This window comes from Stenella coeruleoalba, assembly GCF_951394435.1.
Source record: "Stenella coeruleoalba genome assembly, chromosome: 17".
NCBI lineage: Eukaryota > Metazoa > Chordata > Mammalia > Artiodactyla > Delphinidae > Stenella > Stenella coeruleoalba.
Genome location: NC_137163.1, coordinates 4312461 through 4338466, shown reverse-complemented (window position 1 = coordinate 4338466; position 26006 = coordinate 4312461). Strand labels below are relative to the sequence as shown.

At 50.7% G+C, this 26006-nt stretch overlaps 1 protein-coding gene across 4 annotated transcripts in view; it reads right to left on the bottom strand.

Moving 5' to 3' along the window:
• The window catches only part of COL22A1 (collagen type XXII alpha 1 chain), a 261534-nt gene that overhangs the window by 46850 nt on the left and 188678 nt on the right, over positions 1-26006 (bottom strand). For all 4 annotated transcript variants that reach the window (XM_079902136.1, XM_079902139.1, XM_079902138.1 and 1 more), the window contains 7 exons: positions 25227-25304; positions 17045-17080; positions 16076-16129; positions 14781-14825; positions 10461-10508; positions 4473-4586; positions 4036-4089 (listed from right to left, as the gene is read on the bottom strand). In XM_079902136.1, the coding sequence (XP_079758262.1) occupies positions 4036-4089; positions 4473-4586; positions 10461-10508; positions 14781-14825; positions 16076-16129; positions 17045-17080; positions 25227-25304 (429 nt within the window). The remainder of the gene's footprint in view (positions 1-4035; positions 4090-4472; positions 4587-10460; positions 10509-14780; positions 14826-16075; positions 16130-17044; positions 17081-25226; positions 25305-26006) is intronic.

The following is a 26006-nucleotide window of genomic DNA, read 5'->3' as shown; positions in this document are numbered from 1 at the left end:
GTCCCTGCAGCTCCCATTACACGATTGGTGGACATGTGGACGAGAAGAAAACCATGTTTTTCATGAAGGATAGAATAAGAGGCACTTCCAAACTGGAAGGCGCTATTGCATCTGACTCTGCAGAAAACTGCGTCTCCAGAAAATCACGCTCTGACTACCATCTTGCTCCTTCTTCCTCTACATGGCCTGTAATCATAACAACAGCCACTGTATCTCCAGACCCTACCTCTTAGAGTCAGTGTCTTAGGCAGTTCGAAAGCTCTACAGTGAAGCTCTGGATTTGACGGCGTCATTAACCTCCCCAGACCCAGCAGCCAAAGAGAGCAGCTGCACATCAGTGAGAAAATTCTGGGGAGGCTGATTTCCCAGACGCTGGATCACCATCGCACGCAATGAAGCAAATCAAACCTTCTTGATGACGCGCGTGACCAGTGAACACCCAGGGCCTTTGGTTATAGAAAGGACACTAACAATGACCATAACTGCTCCACTGTGGGCAGCATTTTCAATTTACAAATTCATCCTGGTGTCCTCAGGTCTGGCAGAGATCCTGTTTGATAACTGAGGCTCAACAGAAAGGAAATGAAACAATCCTCTGTTCTGCTTTCTGGAGAGTGGCGTGGGATGAAAAGCACAGAGACAGGCTTGAATTTGAAGCCAAGAACCAGGGCAAGCCTGTGAGTCCTCAGATGGTATTTAAATCCTCTGCAACTCATCTTCCCAGCAATAGGTGGCGGTAGGGGGGAAGCTATAACAGGGTCTGTACCGGAGACAGTGTAGGTAGAAGCTAGGCTCCCCCGTGGGGAGCTGTCCTTGGTGCTGCCAGTGGTGGTAGCATTACTGGGGGTATAACAGCATCCTAACCAGTGCGGCTCCTGGAGTTGGACGAGCAGGGATTCACCTTGGCTATACCACCTACTAGTTTTGTAATACCGGCATTTAATCTTGCTCAACCGTAGTTTCCTGCTCTGTAAAGTGGAACAACATCTCTACTTCCTAGGACGAGGCTCACCATCGCAGGAGACAACATTTTTAACACAGGTAAACTGGCCCTTGGCCCTTAACGCACCAGGCACACTGTGTCCTACAGTCCCTGGGAGCTCATTCTGTAGCGTGGACCCTGAGAACTCACAGTCACCATGGACTTCCAAGTGGGGGGAAAAAAACCCCGTCTTTCAGATGCAGCACTAATTTCTGTCCTTTTTCTGGGTGGAAGCTTTCTTTGGCTTTCTCTGTCTCTGTAAAGGAACAAACCCTCCCTTGAAGGGAATTATAAAAGAACAAAGGCAGAGCACTTGTCCTAAGACGCCAACACTTCAGGAGCAGTTGGGCTGATAGAGAAAACAATTCCTACTCAGTGGCGGGAACTCCTTATCTGTTTAACTGATTGGCTTTTGTTTCTCTGAATAAAGGTCATTCCGTGTCAGAGGCAGCACCCAGCAGCTGGCAAGATGACAGCAAGCGCTGCATCGTGAGCACCAGCTGAAATTACCCCTGCAGAATCCTCCAGGCGACAAGGTTAGCCACTGCTTATGACCCCAGAAAAGAAGGGTAATCCTCAGCAAATAGCACAGAGGACGCTAGGCTGTGCTGGTGTCTCTTAACCTAACACGGTCCCCGGGCAGAATCTCTTGTTCCATCTACACCGAGACCTGACATCTATAGTTCCTGAAGCAGGAGTCTTAGGTTTGCCAAACCCTGTAAAACTTCAATGTCTCTGGATACCAACTAGATGTCTAACCTGCCAGCCAGGGCCTGGGAGACCTGGCTGCTCTCCATCCTGATACCCCACAGGCCCCTGGCTGTGTTGTCACGCCGCCACATTTCTGTTTGCTTCCTTGCCCTTTTTTTTTTTTTTTTTTTTTTTGCGGTACGCGGGCCTCTCACTGCCGTGGCCTCTCCCGTTGCGGAGCACAGGCTCCGGACGCGCAGGCTCAGCGGCCATGGCTCACGGGCCCAGCCGCTCCGCAGCATGTGGGATCCTCCCGGACCGGGGCACGGACCCGTGTCCCCTGCATCGGCAGGCGGACTCTCAACCACTGCGCCACCAGGGAAGCCCCTTGCCTTTTAATAGTAATAATAATACCTCCAACCCCATTTTCCAGGGCTGTGCCTAGGGTGAAGAGAGTGAGCACTCACCTGGGGGGCGAAATGTAAGGGGCCCCGGGAAACCTCAGGATCCAAGATAAAGAATATTTTACGGCCATATTTTTATAAGTCAAAATTAATGCAAAATAATCCAAGATGAACAAAATATGAACATGAAAATAAATACAGGGCTCCCAAGGGGCAAGGATTAGGGGGAGGCAAGGAAGGTGAGGGATTCATGTGTAGGTTGGGTCTCATCTCTTTTTTTTATATAAATTTATTTAATTAATGTATTTATTTTGGGCTGTGTTGGGTCTTTGTTGCTGCGCGCAGGCTTTCTCTAGTTGTGGCGAGCAGGGGCTACTCTTTGTTGCGGTGTGTGGGCTTCTCATTGCGGTGGCTTCTCTTGTTGTGGAGCACGGGGTCTAGACACCCAGGCTTCAGTAGTTGTGGCACATGGGCTTCAGTAGTTGTGGCGCATGGGCTTAGTTGCTCTGCGGCATGTGGGATCTTCCCGACCCAAGGCTTGAACCCGTGTCCCCTGCACTGGCAGGCGGATTCTTAACCACTGTGCCACCAGGGAAGCCCTGGGTCTTGTCTTTATTTAAAATTTTGATATTTTGTTCCTTATGTATCTACTGCACTCATTTTAAACATTTCATAATACCGCATTAGAGTCTCATTTATCTTGGTTATGGAGGATTTTGGCTTCCCCTTACGTTTTCCACCCAGGTCCTCACCCCAATCCTGGCCCAGGGGCTGACAGAGCATGAGGGCTAAGATTGACAGAGGGCTACAGTGTGACAGGCACTGGTGGGGGCATCTCATGAGCGGCCGCCAGGGCCAGAGCCTGTAAGGTCTCTGCTCTCACACTCCCTAGGGTACCAGGAGGAAAGGGAAGGGCAGAGAGGTAAGAAGCTAGCCCAAGGAGACTGTTGAGACTGGATTCCAAGCCCAAAGGGCTTGCTCCTGTGGTCTCTCTCCTACTGACAATTTCCTGCTGCATCTCCCATCAGATGAGCCACACCGTGTCCCAGCCAGGCCACAAGAAGAGACACAGTGACACGTGTCCCTGAATGTTGGGGCAGAGCAGTGCATAGAGTTTCCAGCAGCACAGAGGTGACAAGGGGGTCAGAGAGAGCCCCCAGGGCAGCATCGATGTCAGGGGAAGTGGAATAAGGCTGGGAAGGTCAGAGCTCACCCGCTCCCTGCCTGTACGCCACACTCACACACTCTCTTCCCATTAGAGGTAAGTACTGTCACCACCCAGAGCCCAACCAGCCACAGCCCAGACACCTGTTCTGGCAGCCAGAGCTTCGCAGCCTGTTCTACGGCTGCGATCCCAGCTCCTTCCTCCCAGGCCAGTCTCCCTGGCTTTGTGAAACCACAAGCTATCCTGCCCGCTTTAGATGGGTGTCTTGTCATTCCTGTGAGAGTTAATGACACTCACTTGTGTTTGTATAGCTCCTTCCTAAGATTTTTACTGAGTGCCAAGTTCTTTTTATGTATGATATTGTGCAACTCTTCCCTCTCTCTGAAGTTGTTTTTATTCACATCGTTAGTGGGTGGAGAAATTGAGGCCCAGAGAGGTCAAGAATTTTGCCTAAGGTCACACAGCTCCAAAGACTCAACTCCGGGGTGGGACTCAAGTTCAGAGATGTCTGACCCCAAAGCTCATGTCTTAACCAGCACTACACATTCCTATCTGGTAGCTCATCTATACTTTCAGCCACTCAAGTTTTTGTCTACGAGCAATCTAAGACTCACCAAGTTCAAGGGCCCCTTCCTATGGTCACTGAGACAGTCAGTGCTAAGGAGAGAACCTGAACGTGGATTTTCTGATTGTAAAATCATTGTTCCTTTCCACTGGACGTCACTCTTCCTCAAACGTTGGTTCACCAGTGAGATGAGAATAAACTCACGTGATTTTTATGAAAGCTCACTGACCTGTGGTCCATCTATTCCTGGGGGCCCTGGGAGGCCTCTGGGCCCAGCATCTCCCTGCAGCAGGAATAACGGGGAAAAAACAAAACAAAACAAAACAGCAAGAATGAGTGTCTGGAGCCCATGCCCAGAGTCATCCGCAAGCCGTCCTCTTACACATGCACTCACTGACTTCTCACCGGCTTCCCTGTCCCCTGCCCCACCCTACCGCGTGTCTGAGCAAGAGTGTAGGTGGGCGGCTGTGCATTCGTGGCCGTCACCCACCACCAATGTGGCAGCTGGTATGAGAGCCAGTCCCCAAGGGCCCCCATGGCCCTACCTCCCGCTTCTGTGCCCTTGTGTAGAATCCCCCCTTGTGTCCCCGAGACCCGGTGCTGAGGTCTCCCAGGTGATGTATTCCATTACAGTGACAAAAACTAAGTTTCCCCTTTTCTCCTTACCTTTTTCCCTTCTGTGCCTTCTCTCCCTGGCTTTCCCGGGAGACCTTTGTCCCCTTTAAAACCTGGCAGACCAGGGAGACCTGGGGGACCTGGGGGACAGTCATTGCACACATCCTGAGAAGAAGAGCAAAAACAGCACAGTTACTTATAAAACAAAAGGTGGCCCATGGCTCCTACCTTTCCAGACAGGAAGAAGGCAGCAAATGATGAAAAGGAAACAGGTGGATTGAGTCACTACCCACACAGCTTGTGTCAAACTTTGCATTTTTCTCTCTTGGTCTTAAATTAGATTTCAGCACTGATACATCTGATATATCTGTATTATTACTGCATTTCTCCCTACTTCTGACCAGACTGCTGAAATGTAGCCCAAGATGAAGATGTCGAAAGCGAAGATGTACCAATGTGTGTGAGCGTCTAAAAACATTCACAGTATAGATTTAACGCAAACATTTAGTACTGTTAAAGATAGCATGCTCTGTCCCTAAGACCAGAGACAAGACACAGCTGGGAACTGCATTCTCTGTCTGGTGGGTTTGCCCAAAATGTTTCTGAACAAAGCAGCAAAAAAAAAAAAAAGCAACAGGCACCGACCCTTGGGACTCTCTTGCTGTGACACACACCAAATCTCACCATGCCTGGCATGAGTCTTTGTTCAAAGTAGGCATTTAATAACTGTTCCCCAGAATGGAACTTTGCTCCACTCCTCTGAGGCAGGTTAAGTGCTGTCCCTGGAGTGAATGTAAAGTTCTCAGCCCAGAGAACAGGTTCTCTAGCTTGTCTGTGTCCTCCCCAGATCTTACATTTTGGAGCACAGTAAACACCAAATACAGTTCACAGGCTTGACCACACTCCCATCCATTTCACACCCCAGGGTCTTGGATTGCTCCTTCCACGCCCTTCTCTCTAATCCTCACTCTCTTCCTCCCCTGTTCTCTCCCTGCTGTAAGGGTTAAATGAGATAAAACAAAGAGGTCTCTCAGAATAGTGGCAGATCATTCCCAGTGATTTTGGCTGTTATGAACTCATGTATCTACCCAGCAGCTCCCTCACTGTTAGGCACTGTGCTTTTCTGCTTTGAGACCACAACGAGCACACGTCTTGAAGGGGTCATGGTTCCATGTACCAACTGACACAAACAAACGCATTAACTAGGGCTTCTGGGATGCTGCACTGGAGAGATCGGTGAAGACTTGTTCATATTCAATGAGGTGATGATTCAGGTGACTTGGCATTCAAATCGGTCTCTAGGGCTTCCCTGGTGGCGCAGCGGTTGAGAGTCCGCCTGCTGATGCAGGGGACGTGGGTTCGTGCACCGCTCCGGGAGGATCTCACATGCCGCGGAGCGGCTGGGCCCGTGAGCCATGGCCGCTGAGCCTGCGCGTCCGGAGCCTGTGCTCCGCAACGGGAGAGGCCACAACGGTGAGAGGCCCGCGTACCGCAAGAAAAAAAAAATAAAAAAACCAAAAATAAAAAAACCAAAAAACAAATCGGTCTCTAATTCAGGATGGAAGGGCTTTCGTCATCAAAAAAGCAACTCTGAACTGTCCACCTTCCTTTTAGGTACTTACTCTTACTCAATATTCGAAGCTTCTTTGGAAGTGTCCTACTCCAGGAAGCCTTCCTGATGGCTTCACGCTGGGGATGTGTTCCTGCTCCCACAGACCCAGGAATTCCTGCTATGGAAGCACCTGTCTCACTATTGAGGAGATCTGTTCATAGCTCCAAGCCCTCCCCACCAAGCAAAAAAGTGTTAGCTCTCCGAGAACAGAGATAGAGTTGCTTTATCTTTGCATGTCCACTTCGTAGCAAATAACCTTCCGCACAGCGTGAGTTCCATAAATGAGGGAACCAGCCGACCCGACCAACCACCAACCAACTGGCCACTGGCCTTCTGGCACCCAGTGCCATCTTCCTTTAGTGGTGATTTCAGATGCTGGTTGAATGTTTTTGGAGGATGAGGAATACCAAATGTCGGGCTACATGAAGAAATGGCAGATGAGAGAAGCTGAAGGATACTGTTTCCAGTTGCTGTTTTTTGTTTGGAAGAGTGGCAGGCTTCGGAGGAACTCATCTATCTCATCGATTCCTAGACCTTCGCTATAGCTCGTTAAAATGAGATACAGCCGTCAAACACGGCAACAATGCTCACAGGATGAGATTTTTTGGACGTGGTGGGTGCAAGAGTGATTCGGAACCGTTCTTCGCAGCGGGATCCACAGCATAAAGAAATTGTATCTGAACAATACAAAATGTCACTACTTTCCAATTTCTTTTCCATTTGTAGCATGGGTAACTCAGCCTGGGTGTGTCTTAGTCACACATTCTGTGTAGGATTGTTCCTTGATGACCAGAGCAGCCCCCAGCAGCCCCCAGACTTGCCAGTGAGGGGGCTGGATCGGGTCCTGGAATCCAGTGAGCACAGGCCGAGACCAGCCCCCCACCTGCTGTCCTACCAATGCTCACTTTGGCTCCTGTGCACCTGGGGCCCCTGGTCCCTCCTGACCTGGGCTACCGGAAATGCCTTGACACTAGTGTTGGGGCCCAGGGTGGGCTGCCCCAAAGTGTCTCAATAGCATATAATTTTGAACTAAAGATACATAAGAAATGGCCAGTGCAAGAGGGATGCTGGCCCTTCTGTCTGTCTGCCTGAAAGCAAGAAATAAACCTCTAATGTGAAAAGTACCCTCCCTGCATCTGGAGGTAGAACAACCACTTTATCCCCAGAAACAGGGATTTCAAGGCGGAGAAGCCTGTATAAACAAACCTTAAATTTACTACCCTAAGTCCAAGCTCCGTTTAGATTCTTCACTAATTAAGGACCCAAAGCCTAAGTTTCTTGCCCTGTCAATTCCTCACAAATGTATTGCTTCTTTAACCAAAAAGTATAAAAGCTGCCTGTTTTGGCCACATCTCAGGTCCCATTTCTATGAGACCTCCACATGCACAAATTAAAATGTATTTATTTTTCTTCTGTTAATGTCGTGTGTCAATTTTATTATCAGTCTGGCCACAAGAACTCGAGAGGGATTACAGGGGGAAATTTCTCCCTCCCTGTCACTAGCCAGGGTTCTGCTTCCGGCTAGACGGGCTTTGCCCAGACCACACCAAAGCCTCTGCCCACTTGGGATCACGGCTTCACCTCTCCGAGCCTCAGTCCCTTATCTGTGAGATGAGAACCTCAGAGTCTGGGGAGAAATACATGAGATAATGGATGAAAAACGCCTGATGCCATGCCCGGCACACAGTGACAGCACAGGAATTTCAGCTGCTACATGTGTCACTGTGGTTTCAGTTGTTATTTTCCTCCCTAAATCTGCTGCTTTGTCCCACTGGCAGATCAGACGCCCCTGATCATCAATACCGACTCCCACCTTTTCCACTTAACTGAGTCATCTCAGGCAAGTCACTTAGTCCCTTTGAGTCTATTTCCGTATCTGTGAATAAGGATTGTTCTCCTACCTTAGGAGAGGGATGTGAAACTGAAATAACACGTGTGAAGCAACTAGCACGTTGCAGGGTTCCAATCTGTAAATACAGACTCCCTCTCGCCTCCACCCCCTTCGTTTTTCCTGAGACACTTTCAGCAGACCCGGCTGGCTGCGTCACTGTATTTGGTGTGGGACAGCATAACAAGAAAGTGCTCAATCAAATGTGTACAACTGGAGGAGTGCTGCGGTCTCTGCCCGGCATAGGATTCACCTCCAGATCATCTCATGCAAGTTCTTGCTGGATTCCTGAATCCTCACTGCAGATTCCTGCCAAAGGGTTGTGGAGCCTACATTTCAAACCTCTGGGTGACAGGCAAGAAACTCACTACCTGCCCTTTGTCAGGTAGCTGTCAGGAAGCTCGGATGCATGCAGAGATGAAGTCGGAGAGCAGAGGGGCTAGAGCACAGGACGTGGAGGTGGTCACACTGGGTTTGAGTCTTCGCTCTGCCACCATCCAGCTCTGTTGCCTTGAACAAGTGACTGATCCCCCTGTGCCCAATCTCCTGCTCTGTAAAGTGCAGCACGTAATAGTACCCACCCACTGGGTTGTTGCTGAGGATAGGATGAAGTAATATTTATCCCAGGGAATCATCTAATGGAGAGGCCCTGAGGATGACCTCCCCGGGCACAGATCCAACGATGGAAGTTCATTAAACAGGAACTCTTAGGAGACAAACTTTCTAACCAGGCAGTTTTCCAACTATCAGAATGAGGCAAATTTTCTGTAATAAAAGATACCTTCATAGCAAAAGAGGGTCCTTCCACCAGCCCACCTGGACCAGATCATCAAGATGGCAGCAGGTGATTATAAAACAGGGAGCTAGGACAGCTGACTTCACAGACCTGGGCAAACCCACAGAGCCCAGGCTCTTGTCCACAGGGTTTCCAGGCAAAGAACAGCTCTGTAGGGCCAGGGAGTCTCAGGTACTTCCCTGAGGTGCTCACATTCTCTCTGCGGTTCCTGGGTGCTCTGAGGAACACAGCTGCATCCTTTAGCAGGTAAGAAGTACCGATTTGACGAAATACCTATCTTAATGCTGTAGCCGTAAAGCATTAACCCATGCAGCGTTCACCCCTATTGTCATTGCCATCAGGACCGGGACACCTTGAGGTTGAAATCCTTCGTGAGGCTGTGGGGTGGGGAAGACAGGGGCCAATGCAAACCCAGGGCCTTCCAGCGGGACACAGTTAGGAAAAAATGATCGAGAACAGAAATGCCTGTAATAAACACGGCTGGAATCAATAGATAATGAATTCTTGCCATGTCCTTGTAAAAAACAAAACAAAATTTCCTCTTGTTAATGAAAATCAGGAAAGATTGCTCTATTGCTACTCATTTTCCAATGAAATGTATAATTTTCCATCAAGGCATCTCAACGTATAAAGAGATGAAAAGGCCCAAGCTTCTGAGAAGGATTTCTTTTCCCTTTTTTTCTCCTCCCTCACTCTCATGCAAGAACCAGGTATTTTCCGACACCTCCCAAGTGGTTTTTAGAACACAGGAAGCGAGGGAGAGGGTGGTCACACAAAATCCAAGGCCAAGCTTCACCCGAAGGTAAGACAAAAGCTTGGAACAGAGGCAGCAAAGGGTCCTCCACACGCACAGCCGCAGGACTGCTCTTCCTGAAACACAAATCTTATCCTGCCTCTGTCTCGCTCACAGCCTTCCCCAGTTCTTCTCTTTAAGCGCCGAGGTCCCTGGCCAGGCTCCTGGGCGTCCAGCTTTCCGTGCCCTATCTCAGCAGAGCTGTGCTGAACTCGCGTCTTCTGTCGCCCGTGGAGAAGGCGCACGCGGTTCGGACCATGAGCGCAGCGCGTGCTCTGATCTGGACTCAGCCTGGCTAAGGGCCCGGCAGCCGGCTCCACCGCCCTGCACCTGCACTCTGGACCTCGCCCCAGAAGAAACCCCACCCGGCCTGTCTGACTCTGCCCGTGCGTCCTCTCAGAACTCCAGGATGCACTCCTGTGTGGGGTCAAAGGTCAGCCTCTGGAATCAGTGAGGAGTGGGCTCTAGTCCCATAAAGTCACTGACCCTCACGGTGACTCAGATTTCTAACAAGCAAAACAAGAGCATAAGTAGTACCAACATCAGAGAGTGATCGTGGATATAAAACAAGAGCCACGTGGGAAGCATTTCGCGTAGCACCGCCTGGGAGGATTTCCTGTGATGAGGGATCTCACTGTCCAATAAGATCGCCACTAGCCACAGGTGGCGAGGAAGTACTCGGAATGCGGCTAGTGTGACCAAGGACCGGAACTGCTAATTGCATTTAATTTTAATTAACTTACATTTAAATTGACACATGTGGCCAGGGGCTGGCACACTGGGCAGCGGATTTTAGCACACAGCTGGCACACAGTGAGTTCTCAACAAAGGCTGCTATCATTGCTAATGTTATAACATAGTTGTTCGGACAAAAAAGCACGTGTTATTGAGCTCTCTAATCCCCCCATCGCCACTGTCAAAATGCAGGCACGTTTATTTCATGCTTTTACCTTAACCAAGAGATTTATGTCCCCTGGAGACAGCAGTGGAGAGGGGCCCTGTCAAAACAAAACCCAGTAAATACAGACACACACACACGCATGCACACTGCAGCCTTCAAAAGGGAAGCTGTAACACATGACGAAGCTGGGCCGGGCACGGGATGACAGGCGCCCTGCCTACGCCCCATGCTTGGGAGCCACAGAAAGACGTGGCAGCCCAAGTGCACGGGCTGCCAGTCCTGAGTCTGACATCGGCCTTTCTGGTCCCCGGTCTCCTTCTTGTGGCCCTTTCTCTTCTCCTGGTGGCCTCTCCTCCCCACTTCCATCAAAACCAACAGGGCCTATGGGTACTGTGGAAGACAAAGGGGCAGGCGCCCCTTTATTCCCCAGATGGGTAGCAGCCGTTGCTATCAGTCATTCACAATGTAGCATGATTTTAAAGCAACTTCTTCAGCTTTCGTAGGTGAAATAGCCTTTTCAGCGTCATTCATCATTACGAGCTGGAAGTCTCTAACTCCAGGAAGAGTTCAGAAATCAGGAGTAAGTACAGAGCCTCCGAAGGTGTGTAGGAGCCCGTGGGCCACTGACTTCACATTCAAACCCACGGTGAGCTGGAACATGGCATGCGATGGGGTCAGCCCGGAGCCCAAGCGGAGCAGAGGCTGGGTTCACACTGGGGGTCAAGGGACAGGAAGCTGGGAAGGAAATGGAAGCTAAAGGCAGACACTAAAGTGAGGAAGGGGTTCTTAGGAAAGAACTGGGAGACTGGTGTGCTACTTTGCAAACTTCTAAATTTTGCAGTGGAAACGGAGTGCCAGAGAATCCGCTCTGCAGAGGGAAGGTGGCAGGGTTTCCTCCAGATTTTCCAGATTATTCTCTGTGGGCACAATCGGACTTGTGGCGGCTGATTCCTTCTGATTAAGTTTGACGTTGGGTTTATGCATTATGACTCCAGTCTAGCCTCTTAACGAGACAATTTCCCTGGCTGCCCCCCTCTCCCTGGCCCCATGGGGTTTCTGTCACATCCTGTGGCTGCAGAAAGCCACGTGACAGCAGCATCGTATGCGTTTGCATCGGATAATCTAGGCAGTGGCTAGGCGTATGCCTGTGTTTTCTGAGTTGAAACGCTCAAGTATTCTATCAACACTCTGGTCTATTTCAAGAGGACACCCGAGAGAGACTGGGGTAGGACTGACTCAGATTTGGAGGTTCTGAAGGCACCACTAGCCCGCAGGGAGAGCTCACGTGGGTTGCATCTGCTGAACAAAGCCGAGAACGTCCTCAGTTACCTGAGACCGACCCTCAGGAGGAAGGCCAGCTTGTGCCACATTAATTAAAGCTGTAAAAGGGGGAGAGGGGTTTTATTTTGACGCCTTATTATTTTCCCCTGGGAAGTTAATAACCTAAGATTCCTATTGTTCAAATTGGGACATTTTCGCACTGCTGGCCTTGTATTCTTTGGAATATTTTTCTGCTGTCATTTGAGCCCCTTGTAGAGTTAGAATGAGCTCTATTAGACAGCATGGCTGGGCATCAGTTAGAAAAGGAGAACAAGGAGTGAGTTTTCTGTGTAGGTACAGCGTGGCCTTGGGGATAATTCAGTTAATGTCCTGTTGTGGTCCATTTCTGTGGGTCTCACAAGATAGGTCTGAATACACAGGAGCAAGGCCGTTGTGGGGTGGTGGCCTCCTGAAGGTGGACACAGGACGCATCAGAGATTGCCACGTTTGCTCTGGAGGATTGGTTGTTGATGGGATAAGAGAACAGGAGTGGGAAGTGCTGGGGTACAGGAGACATAGTCTGTGCCCTGCTTAGACCCTCCTTCCGTCCTGGCGTGCCCAACGACCAGCTGCCGGGACGCTGGCTGGAAGGTCACACAGAGACGTTACACAGTCAATAAAGAGCTGACATGGAGGTGAGAGCGGCCGGCCTCTCGACTGGAGATGGGCCAGCTCCACGGGGCTGCTCGCTCCCCGTAGGCTCAGAAGGAGCCTAGATTCCAGCTGAGCCCACAACTTTGACTGCCTTTTCCCCACCACGCCCTGCTTTCTTCAATCCTGGCAGGTTTCACCTCAATCAGTTGGCACAAGAATCCTCACCAGAGGCTCTGCTTCCAGAGAACCCAAGCCTAGACAGAGGGATTCCCAGGACAGTGCAGCCCTGGAGAAACACTGTAGGCCCCACTCTCCACCCCCTGAGGGACGATGACTGTAGTAAAGGCTTAGCTCAGCAGACCTGGGTTGTCCAAAACCTGCACATTCCAAAGGTCCGGCCCTGGCTGGCTTCTGGGAGATAACGTCTAAGTCCTTGGAATGCCCTACCCGATAAGAGTGCCTTTGTTTACCTAGGGTCTTGGGCCAGGCAGATAACTTATGCTAACACTGTGATCTATGGCGGGGTCCTTGGACCACGTGGGAGGGCTGGAGATGGTGGAATAACCCAGCCCAGCCAGGGAGGCATCACACCTGCCAGACCCGGACACCAAGGTCTGCCTGAGCGTCCCTCAGTGGCAACACCTGTTGCATTTCAGAGCACGCATGGTCATCCACGTGCCCTCTGATTACACACAACTGCTGGGAAAACTGAGTGCTGGGAGGGGACACCTGGAACCCTGAGCCTTGTCTCTCAGGGCCTCTGCACTGTGCGTCTCCTCCCTGTGCTGCTCTTAATCTGTAATAAACCATCAACCATCGTGAGCCTAACAGCTTTCCTGAGTTCTGGGAGTCCTTCTGGTGAATCACTGAACCAGAGGGGAGTATCGGGGACCCTTGAAAGCATGACTCATCTGATTAGTGAGATCACAGAGACCGACAGCTACCCAGTGGTACTTGGGACCACCTGGGGGCAGCGTGTTCAGTGAATTTAAAGGTAGTCAAAGAGAGACCCATCCTCTCTCTGTCTCTCTCTCTGCTCTGCCGGTGTCCTCCCGTGGACATCACAGTTAGTCCACCTTGTCAGCTGGACTCTGCTGATGTAATTTTCTCTGCAGAGGTGTCAAGGTCTGGATTTGGGAGGGGTCATCTGAACCCCCTTCAGCCTCTGGCCTGAACCTTACTCTTTCACCCACTTCACCTGGGACTTGCACTTGGGTACTGGGGTGGCTGCTATAGGTCTGACTCCCCCTATCCTCCAACAAGACTTTTCACTCATCCCACTGGCAGGGCTTCAGTGAAAAGTTCCTGGACGCTTCTAGGCAGACCAGGTGCCCCTCCAGATCTCTGCTGTGCCCAGCAGCCCGGGTAAGTCAGGAACAGATGCCCACGCCCTCAGGGGCCTCCAGGCCTGGGGTCCTTGCCTGAAACTCGTAGCAGGTCAGGCTCACAGAGGAGAAAGATGGCCTCTCCGACCCATCCTGAGGGGAAGCTCCTGCCCAGGTGAGCTTACTGGAGTCTGACACCAGCCCTGAGGCCTGAGATTCCCCAGTTGCAGCTGCCACTGGTTCCTCCATCTTGGGTGGTACCTTCTGATGGACTCATTTCTCCTGTGTCTTCACAGCTGTCGCCCCACTCACCCAGACCTGCTCATCCTCACTGCTCCTTCCCTGGAGGGCCCACTCGGGGCCTGGTTAACTGGCTAAGCCTTTGGGGCTTCTCTGGCATTGGTAACTTAATTGGGAGGCGGTTCCCCAGAAGGTGACTATACTGCACACGAAGGAAGCCTGCAGGAGCCTTGGGCTAAAATGAGGATATACAGCCCAGGACCAGACGCTCAGGACTGTCCATTTCCGCTCAACCTGCTCTTGCTGTGAGAGAGGAAAGAAAGTTTCTTCTACTCTAAAAGGGGGGAAGCCAGGAGGTACTGACATTACTGAACAAAAGGGCAGGACAAGGGCCGGTGAGGAACTTGCCGTGAGTGCGGCTCTTGTCCATTTGCTCTCCCCCAAATCACCATTCATCCTTCTCTGTCCTGCTCCAGGCCCGGGAGGCTGCACCCTGGGCATGTGTCGGGGGACTCACCTGCCTGCTGGCTCTCGGGTGAGCTGGACCAATAAGAGGCACGTTAGGAAACTGGAGTGGGGGGCGGAGGCACTGCTCCCTCCTTGCCTCTGGCCAGGCTTCCTGGCAGTGGCTTTGAACCCACAGTGACAGCCCCCATCTTCCCCACCAGCCTCGCTTTCTCTTGGCTCTGGAGAGAAGCACAAGGTGGTGCTGGCTTCCCTCTGTGCTTTACCTCTGGGGGGCACAGCATCTCTGCTTAGCTCCCTCTGCCCACAGCTTTGTCAAAAGCCCCTTCTTAAAGTCTCTTGCACTATACGAGCTGCATTCTATTCTGCCCGAACCCCTGACTGATGATCAAGACTCGTCCAGAACAGGTAGATGACATACATACCGGCTTGCCAGGAGGCCCTCTTTCTCCTGGGTTTCCAGGTACACCCTAAGAGAAGAGAGAAAGGACATTAGTTCTGCTAAGCACATAATCCTGACCCACCCTGCACACCCCCTCCCCCAACCTCTATAATCTGCTGGGTGTAACTCAGTAGAAAAAAAAATCACCCAACCGTGAAGACTGGCACCAATAAAAATTCAAAGTTTCCAATCTCAGCTGAATACCCGGAGCTTCTCAGGAAATACTCAACTGTGCCGAATGTTCAAAACAGTAAACTACCCCTCCTATAACTCCTTTCCAAAACATGGAACCGAAAACCACTCGTGCATGCAAAGTGTGTACCTGTGTGTGCACGTTTGTGTACGCGCGTGCGCGCGCGCACACACACACACACACACCCCTATCTTAAATTTCTGCCATCCTTTTCCAAACACAGGAGGAAGGACCAGCTTTGAAAAAGAAGGCTCTTCTACGGAACTGACTCTAAGGGTGTAATACTGAGAGTGGAGCAGATACAATAGATTCAAGTATTTGGAGACAGGAATGAGAGGGTAACTTTCTTCTCTGAAACAGAACCCAAGGAAGGGAAGGGGAGGGTGATTTATTGTTCCTGCTTATAGTGAACCAAAACTATAGACATGGAAAGATGCGAGTCTAAGCACTACTGGTTAACGGTGCCAGACCTCTGCTCCAAGAACTCATGGTTGTCTTTTATCCATTTGGTCAGTAAGTCTGTATCGAGTAACATCTACGTGCCTGTCACCCTGTTAAGCATCAAGGACCTAGAGATGCATAAGACACATGGTTCCCACCTTCTTGGAGCTCAGATCTATCTGAATGAAAGTCAGATCACAGAGATAGGAGACGGTTATCACTGTCACAAAGTGGGAAGAGATACAGCCTCAAAGAGTATCAGGTAAGTCTGTAGAATTCCCTTGAAGGGAGAAAGCCATTACACGGGTGAGTTAGGAACAGGTCCATGGAGAAGACGATACCTGATCTGAGCAGAACTGACCAGCTAGGTACAAAAGAAAACTGACACAACAACAGGAGGCGTTGCGTGGGATAACCGGAGCTTACAAGTTTCTGAAAGCATCACACAAGCCAAAGAAGTGAAACTAGACAATGCAAGCTTACAGGGCACAGGGAATAGAGGAGCAAAACATACAAAATGTTCATGGGGGAGGGGAGACTAGTGCAGATGACCAGCTCCCATGGGGGCATCCTGGTCAAGGGAGGCAGGGAGAGGCTGGAGAAGGGTTCGGGAGACAGAGCCGGCACCCTTTGCCTTTACTTACGTCTTGGCCAGCTGGTCCCTGGGGGCCGGGGACTCCAGGTGGGCCTCGAGATCCCTGAAGAAAAAGAAAAGACATCCCACCCACAGTTTAAGGAAAATAAGGCCCCCCTTTCCTCGGGTCGGTTCTCCTTGTATAGAAGGCCTGGTGCTCTGAGGACTCTCTGGTGGAACGTGGGTGCCTGAGAGCCGCCTTCTCAGAGCTTACGCGTTTCACTGCGCTCGTGGAGGTGGATGCGTTAAATACACACAGAAAGGATGCCCGGAAAGTCTTCCCCGTGAGCCTGACTGCCCAGGCCCCCTTTGCAGGCCCCTTTCGTGAGTGGACAGGGCAGCTCCCGCAGTGAGACGGGCCTGAGCTCACCCCGGGTGCCGTGTGGGTAACCAGCCCCGGGGGCTGGCCAGCTGGGTAGATTGCCCTGTAAGAGGCCCAGCTCAGAGCCCAGCACTCAGGTGACCATTACTATTTGTTATTGGAAAGTCATTCCCGCTCTGATGAAAATTTCTAGACACTATCAGGAATCAGCACAAATCATCTCTCGTGATGGATCTCACTTCCTGTAGGAATTTTCCTGTGTCTTCCACCCACCTTACAGATTAAGAGAGAGCCCTCACTTGCTCAGGGCTATGTGGCCGGGGGTGTGAAGCCAGGATTCAAAATTAGTTCCTCTGGCAATGTGATTAAATTTGTTTAACCATGGCTGTCCTTCTGGGAAGCAGAGACAGCAGAAGGCAAAGGCAGCGTCAGTCTGGCCAACGATCACCATCACCGCGTTCACTGCACTGGGCAACGCCCCAATCCCTCTTACTCCACCATTCCATAGGTCAGTGCTTACACCTTGGAGAGTTCGCACTGTTTAACATTAAAGATTTTTTGAAACTATTGTATTTTCTGGCCTCTGCAATTTGAAATTGCTTTGATCGCATAATTTCTCCCATCAAAACCCAGCCCTCTATTTAAATCATACTGTACCTGAGGTCCTTTTTCTCCTGGTGGTCCAGAGGGGCCCTAAGAAACAAACAAACAAATAAGCTAACCAGAAGTGAAATGTTTATTTAAACATGCTGTGGTGTTTATTTCTAAGCTAGGTCTTTAACTGTCCTGAAAGGAGGAGCTGGCTTCCCCCATCTTTAAGACATAGTGTCACACCCTCTCATACCACCCACTATCGTTGCACGTGGGAATCTTCCTGGAGCCTTCTCCATTTGCCACTGAACTAGTGCCACCCCATCCTGGCACCCACTGGATGTCTGACACTTGAGCCCATCTCTAGCTCTGGTGTGGAGTGGAACCAGCATCCCAGCATCCTCGTGCTGTGCCCCCTTCCTGCTTGGGCAGCACAGGCCTTGGGGGGGCGGGTACATCCAGAGCCAGAATCCCCCCCGCCCCCCACACACACGGGTCTCCCATCCTGCGAGTGTGACCAGCCTAGAATCTGGCTTCCGATGTTGCACTGAAGATGCGTCCCTTGCTCGAGGCATTAGCGTCTACTTTCAGTTCCTGCAGTGAGCAGAGCTGCCCCTCAGCCCTGAGAAGGCCCTGCCCTGCCTTTCTGCCTGGACGCGTTCTTGCCACACGCTGGTTCTCAGTTTAGATGTCAGCACCCTCGGAAATCTTCCCTGGCTTCTCCCAGGAGGCTCGTTAGAAGTGGTCCCCAGCCCCTGGGTGCATCCCATCACAGACATGTGGCCTAGTGCTGTCATCGCTTCGGGGCCCGTCTGTCCTCTCTACTGAAAGGACTGCGTGCTGTCTTGGGGGCGCTCGGCACGCTCTCGCCAGTGCTCAGCACGGCCCCGGGTGTGGTCAGGACGCAGCAGACCACAGCACACGGCACTCTGCTAAAATTAACATTTTATTCTATGAGGAGAACCGGAAAATCACGTGTTATCATCCTTTCCATTGACGATCAAACTAAGGCCCAGAAGAGACAAAGAACCAGCCCAAGCCACATCGGGAGTCACTCGCCAGGTGGGTTGAGTCCTACCGCCTGTTCTCGGTTCCGTGCACCTGTGCATACCTGCAGCAGTGCCCATGAGAACTTCCGAGATATCCCAAGAGGGAGAAGAGACTTCACTCAGAGGCACAGGTTTCTGGCAATATGACAGACCAGGTAACCTAAAAGCCTGCCCACCAAATAGTTCCCAGAACTGCCTGATAAAATAAAGTAAGCATTTTAAGTGCAGAATTGAGCACTAAAGGAAGGAGGGGACATCTCCAGAGGCCTAGGCCAAGAGGGCAAGTCGGGCAGGTAAGACAATGGACTCAGGATCCCACCTGGGGTCTACCTGACTCACAGGTCATTCTCCCTTCATTAGCTCTCACTGCTCTGTCAAGCTGTAGGTCAATGGTACACATGGACCAACATATACACATCTGAATTTCGTTCCTTTCAAAGTAGTTCCTTACTGAGACTGCACACTTATTCTTCAAGGAAAGGGCTTAGGGACAGTTTATTACTGGCCTGGGGAATGCTGTCAGATTTCAGAGGCACCTTTTGTTTCCAAATTAAACTCCATGATCCACCTCAAGCATCTGACTTGTTCATTAGACTAAGCTCCGAATTCCTCTCTCCCATCATTTAGTATGAAATCTACATGTGAAGCATGGATTTTGTTGTCAAAAGGTCTTCATTTCAAATCGGAGCTCTATCAGTTATTAGTCATTTGACCTTGAGCATGTTACTTAGTTTCTCTGAGCTTCAGACTCCGCAACACAAATACAAAGCAAGGTGATCACCTTGCCTTGTGTGATCAGAAACAGAAGATCCTCTAAGTAGAGAACCAGACCGGTGCCTGGCCCATACATAACAGGCATTCCCACGCTATCTTGCTAGTATACTTTTAAGAAATAGAAAAGTGTGCTGTGGAGGAGGGATTGTATCATGACTTCCCAATGTCATTCCTAAATTTGAAGCCTAAACACGTGTTCAACAATAATGACCCTCTTTTCCGAGATTACGCCCTCTGATGGGTTTGTTCGAGAGTCACTTTACCCAAAATACATATTTTGGCCTTTGACACCATTTTTCCACTAAAAGGAACTCCAGCTCCTTGTAGAAATGACTGACCCCAGATCTGGGTAAGGAGTACGGACAAATCTGGAACATCCTGTCATTCCAAAGAGCAAGGAAACTACCGAAGACTGGAGGGTCCACTTGAATAGTCTCCTATTTGCATCAAATAAGACCATTTGAACAGTGAAAGGAAGAATAACTGCAATATATTAAAACAAGTCAAATGTATTTAAATCCACGGGTTCAAAACTATTGATAAAAAACAAAAACACCTCGTTGATCATCTTTGCAAGACGCTAGGGAACCAAGTCGTTATTTGAAAATGATTGACGGGAAAGCATTTATATTCTGCCTTCCACGTGAGCTGTTCCACGGGTATCCGAATTGTAAATGAGGGAACCTCTCTCCACACAGAAGTATCCTAGCTAACACATAAAAAAGAACTGACTGAACTAGAATAGCACCTATTTGCAAGCCCTGATGTGCTAACTGATCTACACCTTGGCTATCAAAGGGTGTGAATGTCACAGCAAAGACACCACTGGACATCACACGCCTCCTGATGGCAGTCTTGCCAGAAAGATCAAACCTGAATCTGCCCCAGCCTCGACGCCCAAGTACGGGTGTATTGGGGAAAGTACGGGTGTATAGGAAACACAGGGACAGAGTAGTGCTGAACTGTTCTGTGAGCAAAGTCCAGACGGTGGGAAGTTCTGAGACCAAACAATAAATCTTGTCTCATCAATTAAAATATTGCCATTTATATTTATATAAATTTGAAATCTGATCCCCTCTCCCTCCCATAGATATCTATTTGAAAACACACTCATTTCATTCTCCATCATCTTTTATCTGAAGGGCTCACGGGTACCAGGCTAAGTGCTGGGCTTGCCTTTCATCAGCCCAGTGAGCCAGGCGCACTGTCTGAACCTGTCTAAGCCTCAGTTTCCTCATCTGTAAGCTGGAAACAATCATAGTTCAGGCTCACAGAACCACTACAAAGACTGAGGAGGGTAGTGCACGTAAAGGGCTTCCCACCGGGGCCTGGCCCGTCGTATAAGTGCTCAGCATGCCTTAGGAATTATTATTAGGAACAACAAAAAGCCTTGCTGAGATTAGAAAGGAGAGTTTTCAACCAAAAGTGAGAGTAGAAATTTATTTAAAACCTTTTTTTTTTTCCATCAAGAGAAGAATCCCCTGAGATTTTAATCTAAAAAGCCGAGATTGGGATATTCAGCTCCTGGTTATACAGGGAGCCCTGGGGTCTGGGGTGGTGCGTTGTCGGTAGGGCCCCTCCCCAATCCCTCCTCTTCTGCCCACGGGACCCTGCTCTGCACACAGGACCTTGCTCTGTGCACAGTGCAAGATGAGAGCGCGTGGCCGGGAATGAAGCCCTGCAGAGCCTGTCCTGAGTGTCGGCTTTGAGGTACCTCTCAAGAAATGCCTGGTGTCCCCAAGTAGCAGCCGGGCAGATGGGGCTAGCTGGCTGTACATGCTTGTTTCGAGGGGTCGCAGGCCAGCCTAACTCCGGGACAACAGGAGTGGCTCTGTGGTTCTTAGAACCAAAGGAATTGGACTAAACCAGCAGATACGACATACGAACAGAAACAACGGCTAGACTAGCAGGTCAATAGTTCGGAAGCGGTAACGTACGTGAGAAGACCCTGGCACAGGAAAGGACAATGTAAATGTGAACTTCTGTTCTACCACTGCCCTGCTTGGGCATCTGCTTGGAGCTGCAATGCTGGCATCCAATCCCAGTTCTACCACATCCTAACTGTGGCTGCAGGCAAGTGTCACATCTCGTAAGTGGTTTCCTTTATTTGTAAAATGAAAGGGAGAACAAGATCTGCCTGGAAGGGTGGCTGGGAGGATTGGATGAGAAGTTGTCCACGAGATAAATGAGAGAATGGGCATGGGTGCCCTGCTCACGCCGGACCCTGCCAGTAGGCAGGCCACGTGAGCTGTGGTTATGACTGCTCTAGCTTTTAGTGGCTTTCATTTCTGTTCTTATTATATTACTCCCTAGAAGAGGGGGAGCAGAAGAAAAAAAAAGAACCTACCAGTTAGGACACGTGACACCTTCCAGTTAGGACACGTGACACCTTCCAGTTAGGACACGTGACGTGTGTTTTTGCACACAATCAGCTCCATGCTTCCTTTTCCCCGATCACACTGTTGGTCTATTAAGGGCTGTTGAACTAGTTTTCTTTGTATGTGACCCTCAGCGCCTGGGCAAACAGGCGTCAGAACAAGTGACTCCAGAGAGGGAAAATTGAAGATGTGGAGAACAGAGGCGCAATTTCAGCCAGCGAAGGCTGAGAAAGACGTCTGGGAAGGATTTTTATGACCTCAGAAGGTCCAAGGCAAGGTTCCAAGCGTTATTACCAATACTACCACATTGTAATCTGCCCAGCACCCTGATTCATAAGGAAACTACTGCTCAGCACGGAGGCTTGGGGTGCGGGCTGCCGGCGGGAATCCCGCCCTTGCAGACCTCAGGCTCCGAGGCTCAGCGAGCTTCAGCAACGCTTGGATCTGCCCTCAGACGCTGCAAAAGGAAGACCAGAGGCAACCTGAGGATCAAAGGGAGTTTTTTGGTTAATGTCTTGAAGGGAGAAGCCAAGACTCCAAACAACTGCCTCCCCGTCCACCCCCCGCCCCACGATGTGCAGAGACGTCGGCAAAGAAGGTCCCGGGCTCCTTCCAGGGGTCAGCGCTGCTCCTGGACGCCGAAGGCCCTGGAGCTCAGCGCCACGGAAGGAAGGACGAGAAGAATCCAGCCTTCATGTGAGCACGTAATGGAAGCGAACAACCCTCATCCTGCCAAAGCCACAGGAGAGCTGAAGCGGAGGAAGAGAACTGGCTTTGGAGGATGTGGCAGTGATCGGCGCCCTGGCCCTGGCCCAGCTGCGTGACACTGGCCAAGTCACCTCACCTTCTGAGCCTCAGACTATTTACCTGGAAAACACTGACGAAGCAGGCACCTTCAGGACCTCTCTCCAAATCCCCTGGGCATGCACCCACCTGGCAGCTCCTCGCTGAAGGTGCCTGCCCCGGGGGCGTCTGTAGCCGTAAGGGGAGGCTCGCCCCGAGTGCAGGGCAGCTCCCCGGGAGCAGCCTTCCACCAATGCCCAACGGGAGTCGGTATGCAAACACCCCGGCTCTGCCGCCTTTTCGAAGAACAGCTCTGCAGCCGTACCCCAGTCTCCAAGGGCTTGTCAGTGGAGGCTGCAACTCCCTAAGGGGTGATTTCTGAGACAACTTCCCAAATCAACTCCTTGCCCTTGAATCCTCTTCTCAGGAGATGCTTCTGCAGAATCCCAGCCTTCACCAAGGGATAAACCAACTTTCAGGGGACTGAAGGGCTGAGGATGCGGACGCTTCTGGACTCAGCACAGGACCACATATGGACCACTCAGCCAGCGGCAGGGCTCCTGTAAAGCACAGGCGTGTGAGGGACGAACTCACAGCCTGTCGGCACCCCTTCTCCACCTTCTCCGCACACCCGCTCTCAACACATCCCTGAGCCCTCATTACCGACAGCCAGGCCATTAGGAAGGAGCGTCAGCCAGAGACAGAATTCATGAAAATTCAGTAGCGCTGCCCCCACCACGGAAAGCGGAGGGAGGACACTGCATAGTTGATTTTCGGCCTCTTGGCTGAAAGCAGCCAATTACCTTTCAGGTGGAATCACTGGGGTAGTAACGTATTTCCCGGGAGATTTCATGGCTCTGAAGCGGGAGGTGGGGCGAGGAGTGCCCGCCTCTGCTGCCTGGCTTTCTGATTAAGGGCTTGATATGATGACTCCTGGGGAGCGGACGGGGCATGGAAAGACCCGTGAAATGACAGAGGGACCACCCAGCTTACAGCCCTGCGGTTCCTCTTTCAGTCCGTTTCTCTCCTAAGGGGCTAATTCCTGCATGATTCAGAATCCTAATTCTAACAGAGCAGGCCCCGTGAAAAGCGGGATTTCAGAAGGAAGGAAGCCTGAGCGCTGTCTCTTCAGTACACCTTCTGCCACGTTGTTCCTCCTGGCTACCAGCAGATGAAAAAAAACAGCCAAAGACAAAAGATAAAACGGATGTAATAGAGGGTATTGTTCATCAGAAATTTTAGCGGAGAATCTCTTCTAAGAAAAACAGACTAAAACTGGACATTTCCAAGAGGATACCACCTGCCTTCTCCCTGGTTTCCGGGGACCTTTAGGAAGACACAAGGCCACTGGTCTTCCTACCACCTTGAAGGTCGCCCTGTTGCTGGGGGCTGGAGTGGAAGTGACGTGGTCATTTCTGGTACGAGGTGCACTTGGGAGGGGGGTGGTCAGAGAAGAGAGTGCCCCGGGGAATTTCAGGGACAAAGTGAGAGGCCCAAGACCAGCCCTGGGGTGTAAGAGCACCACCGGGGGGAGAAAAGGGGGTTTTAATTTAACAAGTGGCACTGTGGGTGACACACTGGATTTCCTCTCAGATTCTTTGAGAGACAGATGAGGAATGAATGGGATCACTTTATTTCTTGAACGCAAAACCAAGCAGAGACCGGGTCATGGACCGCTCCAGTTTCCATTCAGATTACATTGAACGGGGGTGAAGCTGGACTGTGCTTCTAGGTTAAGAAAATAATGAGCCCAACGATATCAACACTGATACAAGCGCAGTTTGGATATTAAGAGGCTTAGCGACAGCATCTGAAAACCACTGGGTATTGGCGCTTCCTTTAAATAACAGTGAGACAAGTGCTACAGACTGTTCGCGTCTCCCCAAAATTCATACAAAGAAACCTTAACCCCCAGTGCGATGGTATTTGGAAATAGGGGTTTGGGGTGATTAGGTTACGAGGGTGAAGCCCTTATGAATGGAATTAGTCTTTCTAAAGAAACTTCAGAAAACCCCCTGACGCCTTCCACCCACCACATGAGGACATACAAAAAATAGTCATCTATGAACCAGAAAGCGGGCCCTCACCAGACACTGGATCCGCCAGCACCTTGACCTCGGACTTCTTAGCCTCTAGTACCGTGGAAAGTAAATTTCTGTTGTGTTTAAGCCACCCAGTCTAAGGAATTTTTGTTACAGCAGCCCAAACAGACTGAGACAACGTGCTGCCCAAAAGCCAGCAAATGCAAGTTTAAGGCGCATGACTAAGGTACTGTGTCCTTAGCAAAGAAGGGACCAAACAGAAGATAAAACCCCAGGATTGAAAACTGGTCTTCAGTTCTGAAAGTCATCATTCAGTAACAGGGGTGGGGATGGAGGAGGGGAGGTGGGCTCTTTGTGGTACAAAGGGAAGAATTAGAAGCAGTGGTAGAAGACACAGACAAGCGTAATCCTACACTCTCTGGAAAGACATTCCTAAAAGATGTCTGTTCTCTACAGAAATAACTGTCCAAATATCAAACCCAGATGGACGAGCTTTGAAAGCAGTGTCTCCTATTCCTGGAGGCCTTCGGGGTATGCTGGCTGAGACGCTCACGGCAATCCTCAGCTTGGATGGGGCCTGGGGGTCACGGATGCTCGTGACCTCTCACAGCTCAAAGGTTTTACGGTTCTTACAGTCACCACCTCCAGGGAGCCTGCCAGCTCACACCCAGGAGACTGATGTGAATTATTCATCAAAACCACCAATCCAAAGACCACTTCCTAGATTTTATTTTGGAGATAAAAACCTTCTTGACTCCACTTACGTTCTCACCTGTACGTTAATTGGAGGAAGAGGGGTAATGAACTCATTTTTGCCTGAAATACCTGAAAGCATGCTATTTCTTCCACATCACGCTCCTTTCCCAACCAATTCACGTTCACTGGCTATACCTCAGTTTTTGCAAAGTCTGGCCAGTGAGCACTGTTTTTTCCTTTTTATTTTTTAGTGAGTTTTGTTTTCTCACTCCTCTTTGAATGAGACAAGTCTTGGTCTCCCCAGAAAAGCCTTATTCCTATAAGAAATACACCAAGTTTTAGAAACAGTGTCAGTCACAGTGGACAGACCTACAGCCTGGCCAGCCCAGGCATCAACGACCCACTACCAGATTAGCCGGGAAAGGTGTGTCCCTGCTGCAGGGCCTGAGCAGCAGGTCCCCTGGGAGCCAGCAGGGGCTGGCTGTGTGCCAGGGAGCAAGGGTGTGCTGGGTGGGTAAGGACTCACAGGAGGGCCAGTGACCCCAATGCCTGGGTCTCCGTGGTTGCCAGGAGAGCCGGGGATCCCAGGTGCACCACGGTCCCCCTGGAAAGAGAAAACACAAGGTGAAGAGGTCAGCTCTGGGCAATAGAGAGCCAGGGTGCAGGAGAATTACGCCCCTCCCACCGTCCGACCACACTCTCCAGCCAGCACCTCTGCCCCAGCCCGGATTCCGAGCGCCCCCTGAAGTTCATGCAAGCTGCCATCATCCCACCCAGTCCAACACCCGTGGACCACAGCCACTGACCGTGACCATGCCCCTTTCAGGGCTGACCATGGCTCCAGATGTGATTATAACAATGTGACACCCCCCCAACGTGACCACAATTCCAAGTTTTACGGTGCTTTCTCCAGGCTTCACCTTGCCCCCATCCTGGACCCATGACCATGTACCCACATTTCAACTTAATGCCCACATCACCAATACATTAATCCATCATTTCACCAATAATTTGCCAAGTACCTACACTTTGTGGGTCACTTTTCCAGGGGGTGGGAGCGGGGAGAAGGACTGAGATGTAACCTTTGCCTTGTGCATGGCGGTTAATATAGTGCACGTTTAAGTTCTGCCTTCAGCCTTAGTCACTGCTGGCTTAAGAGAGCAACACGTTTCCTGAGCTTTAATCCTTCATTTACGAAGGGCAGGTAACAGCAGGAGCTGCCAGGCCCGCACACGCCGTGCCTGTTAGGGGATCGTGCCTACAGGGCGCCCGGTACAGCAGCCAATGCACGTAGGCCGTCGTAGTT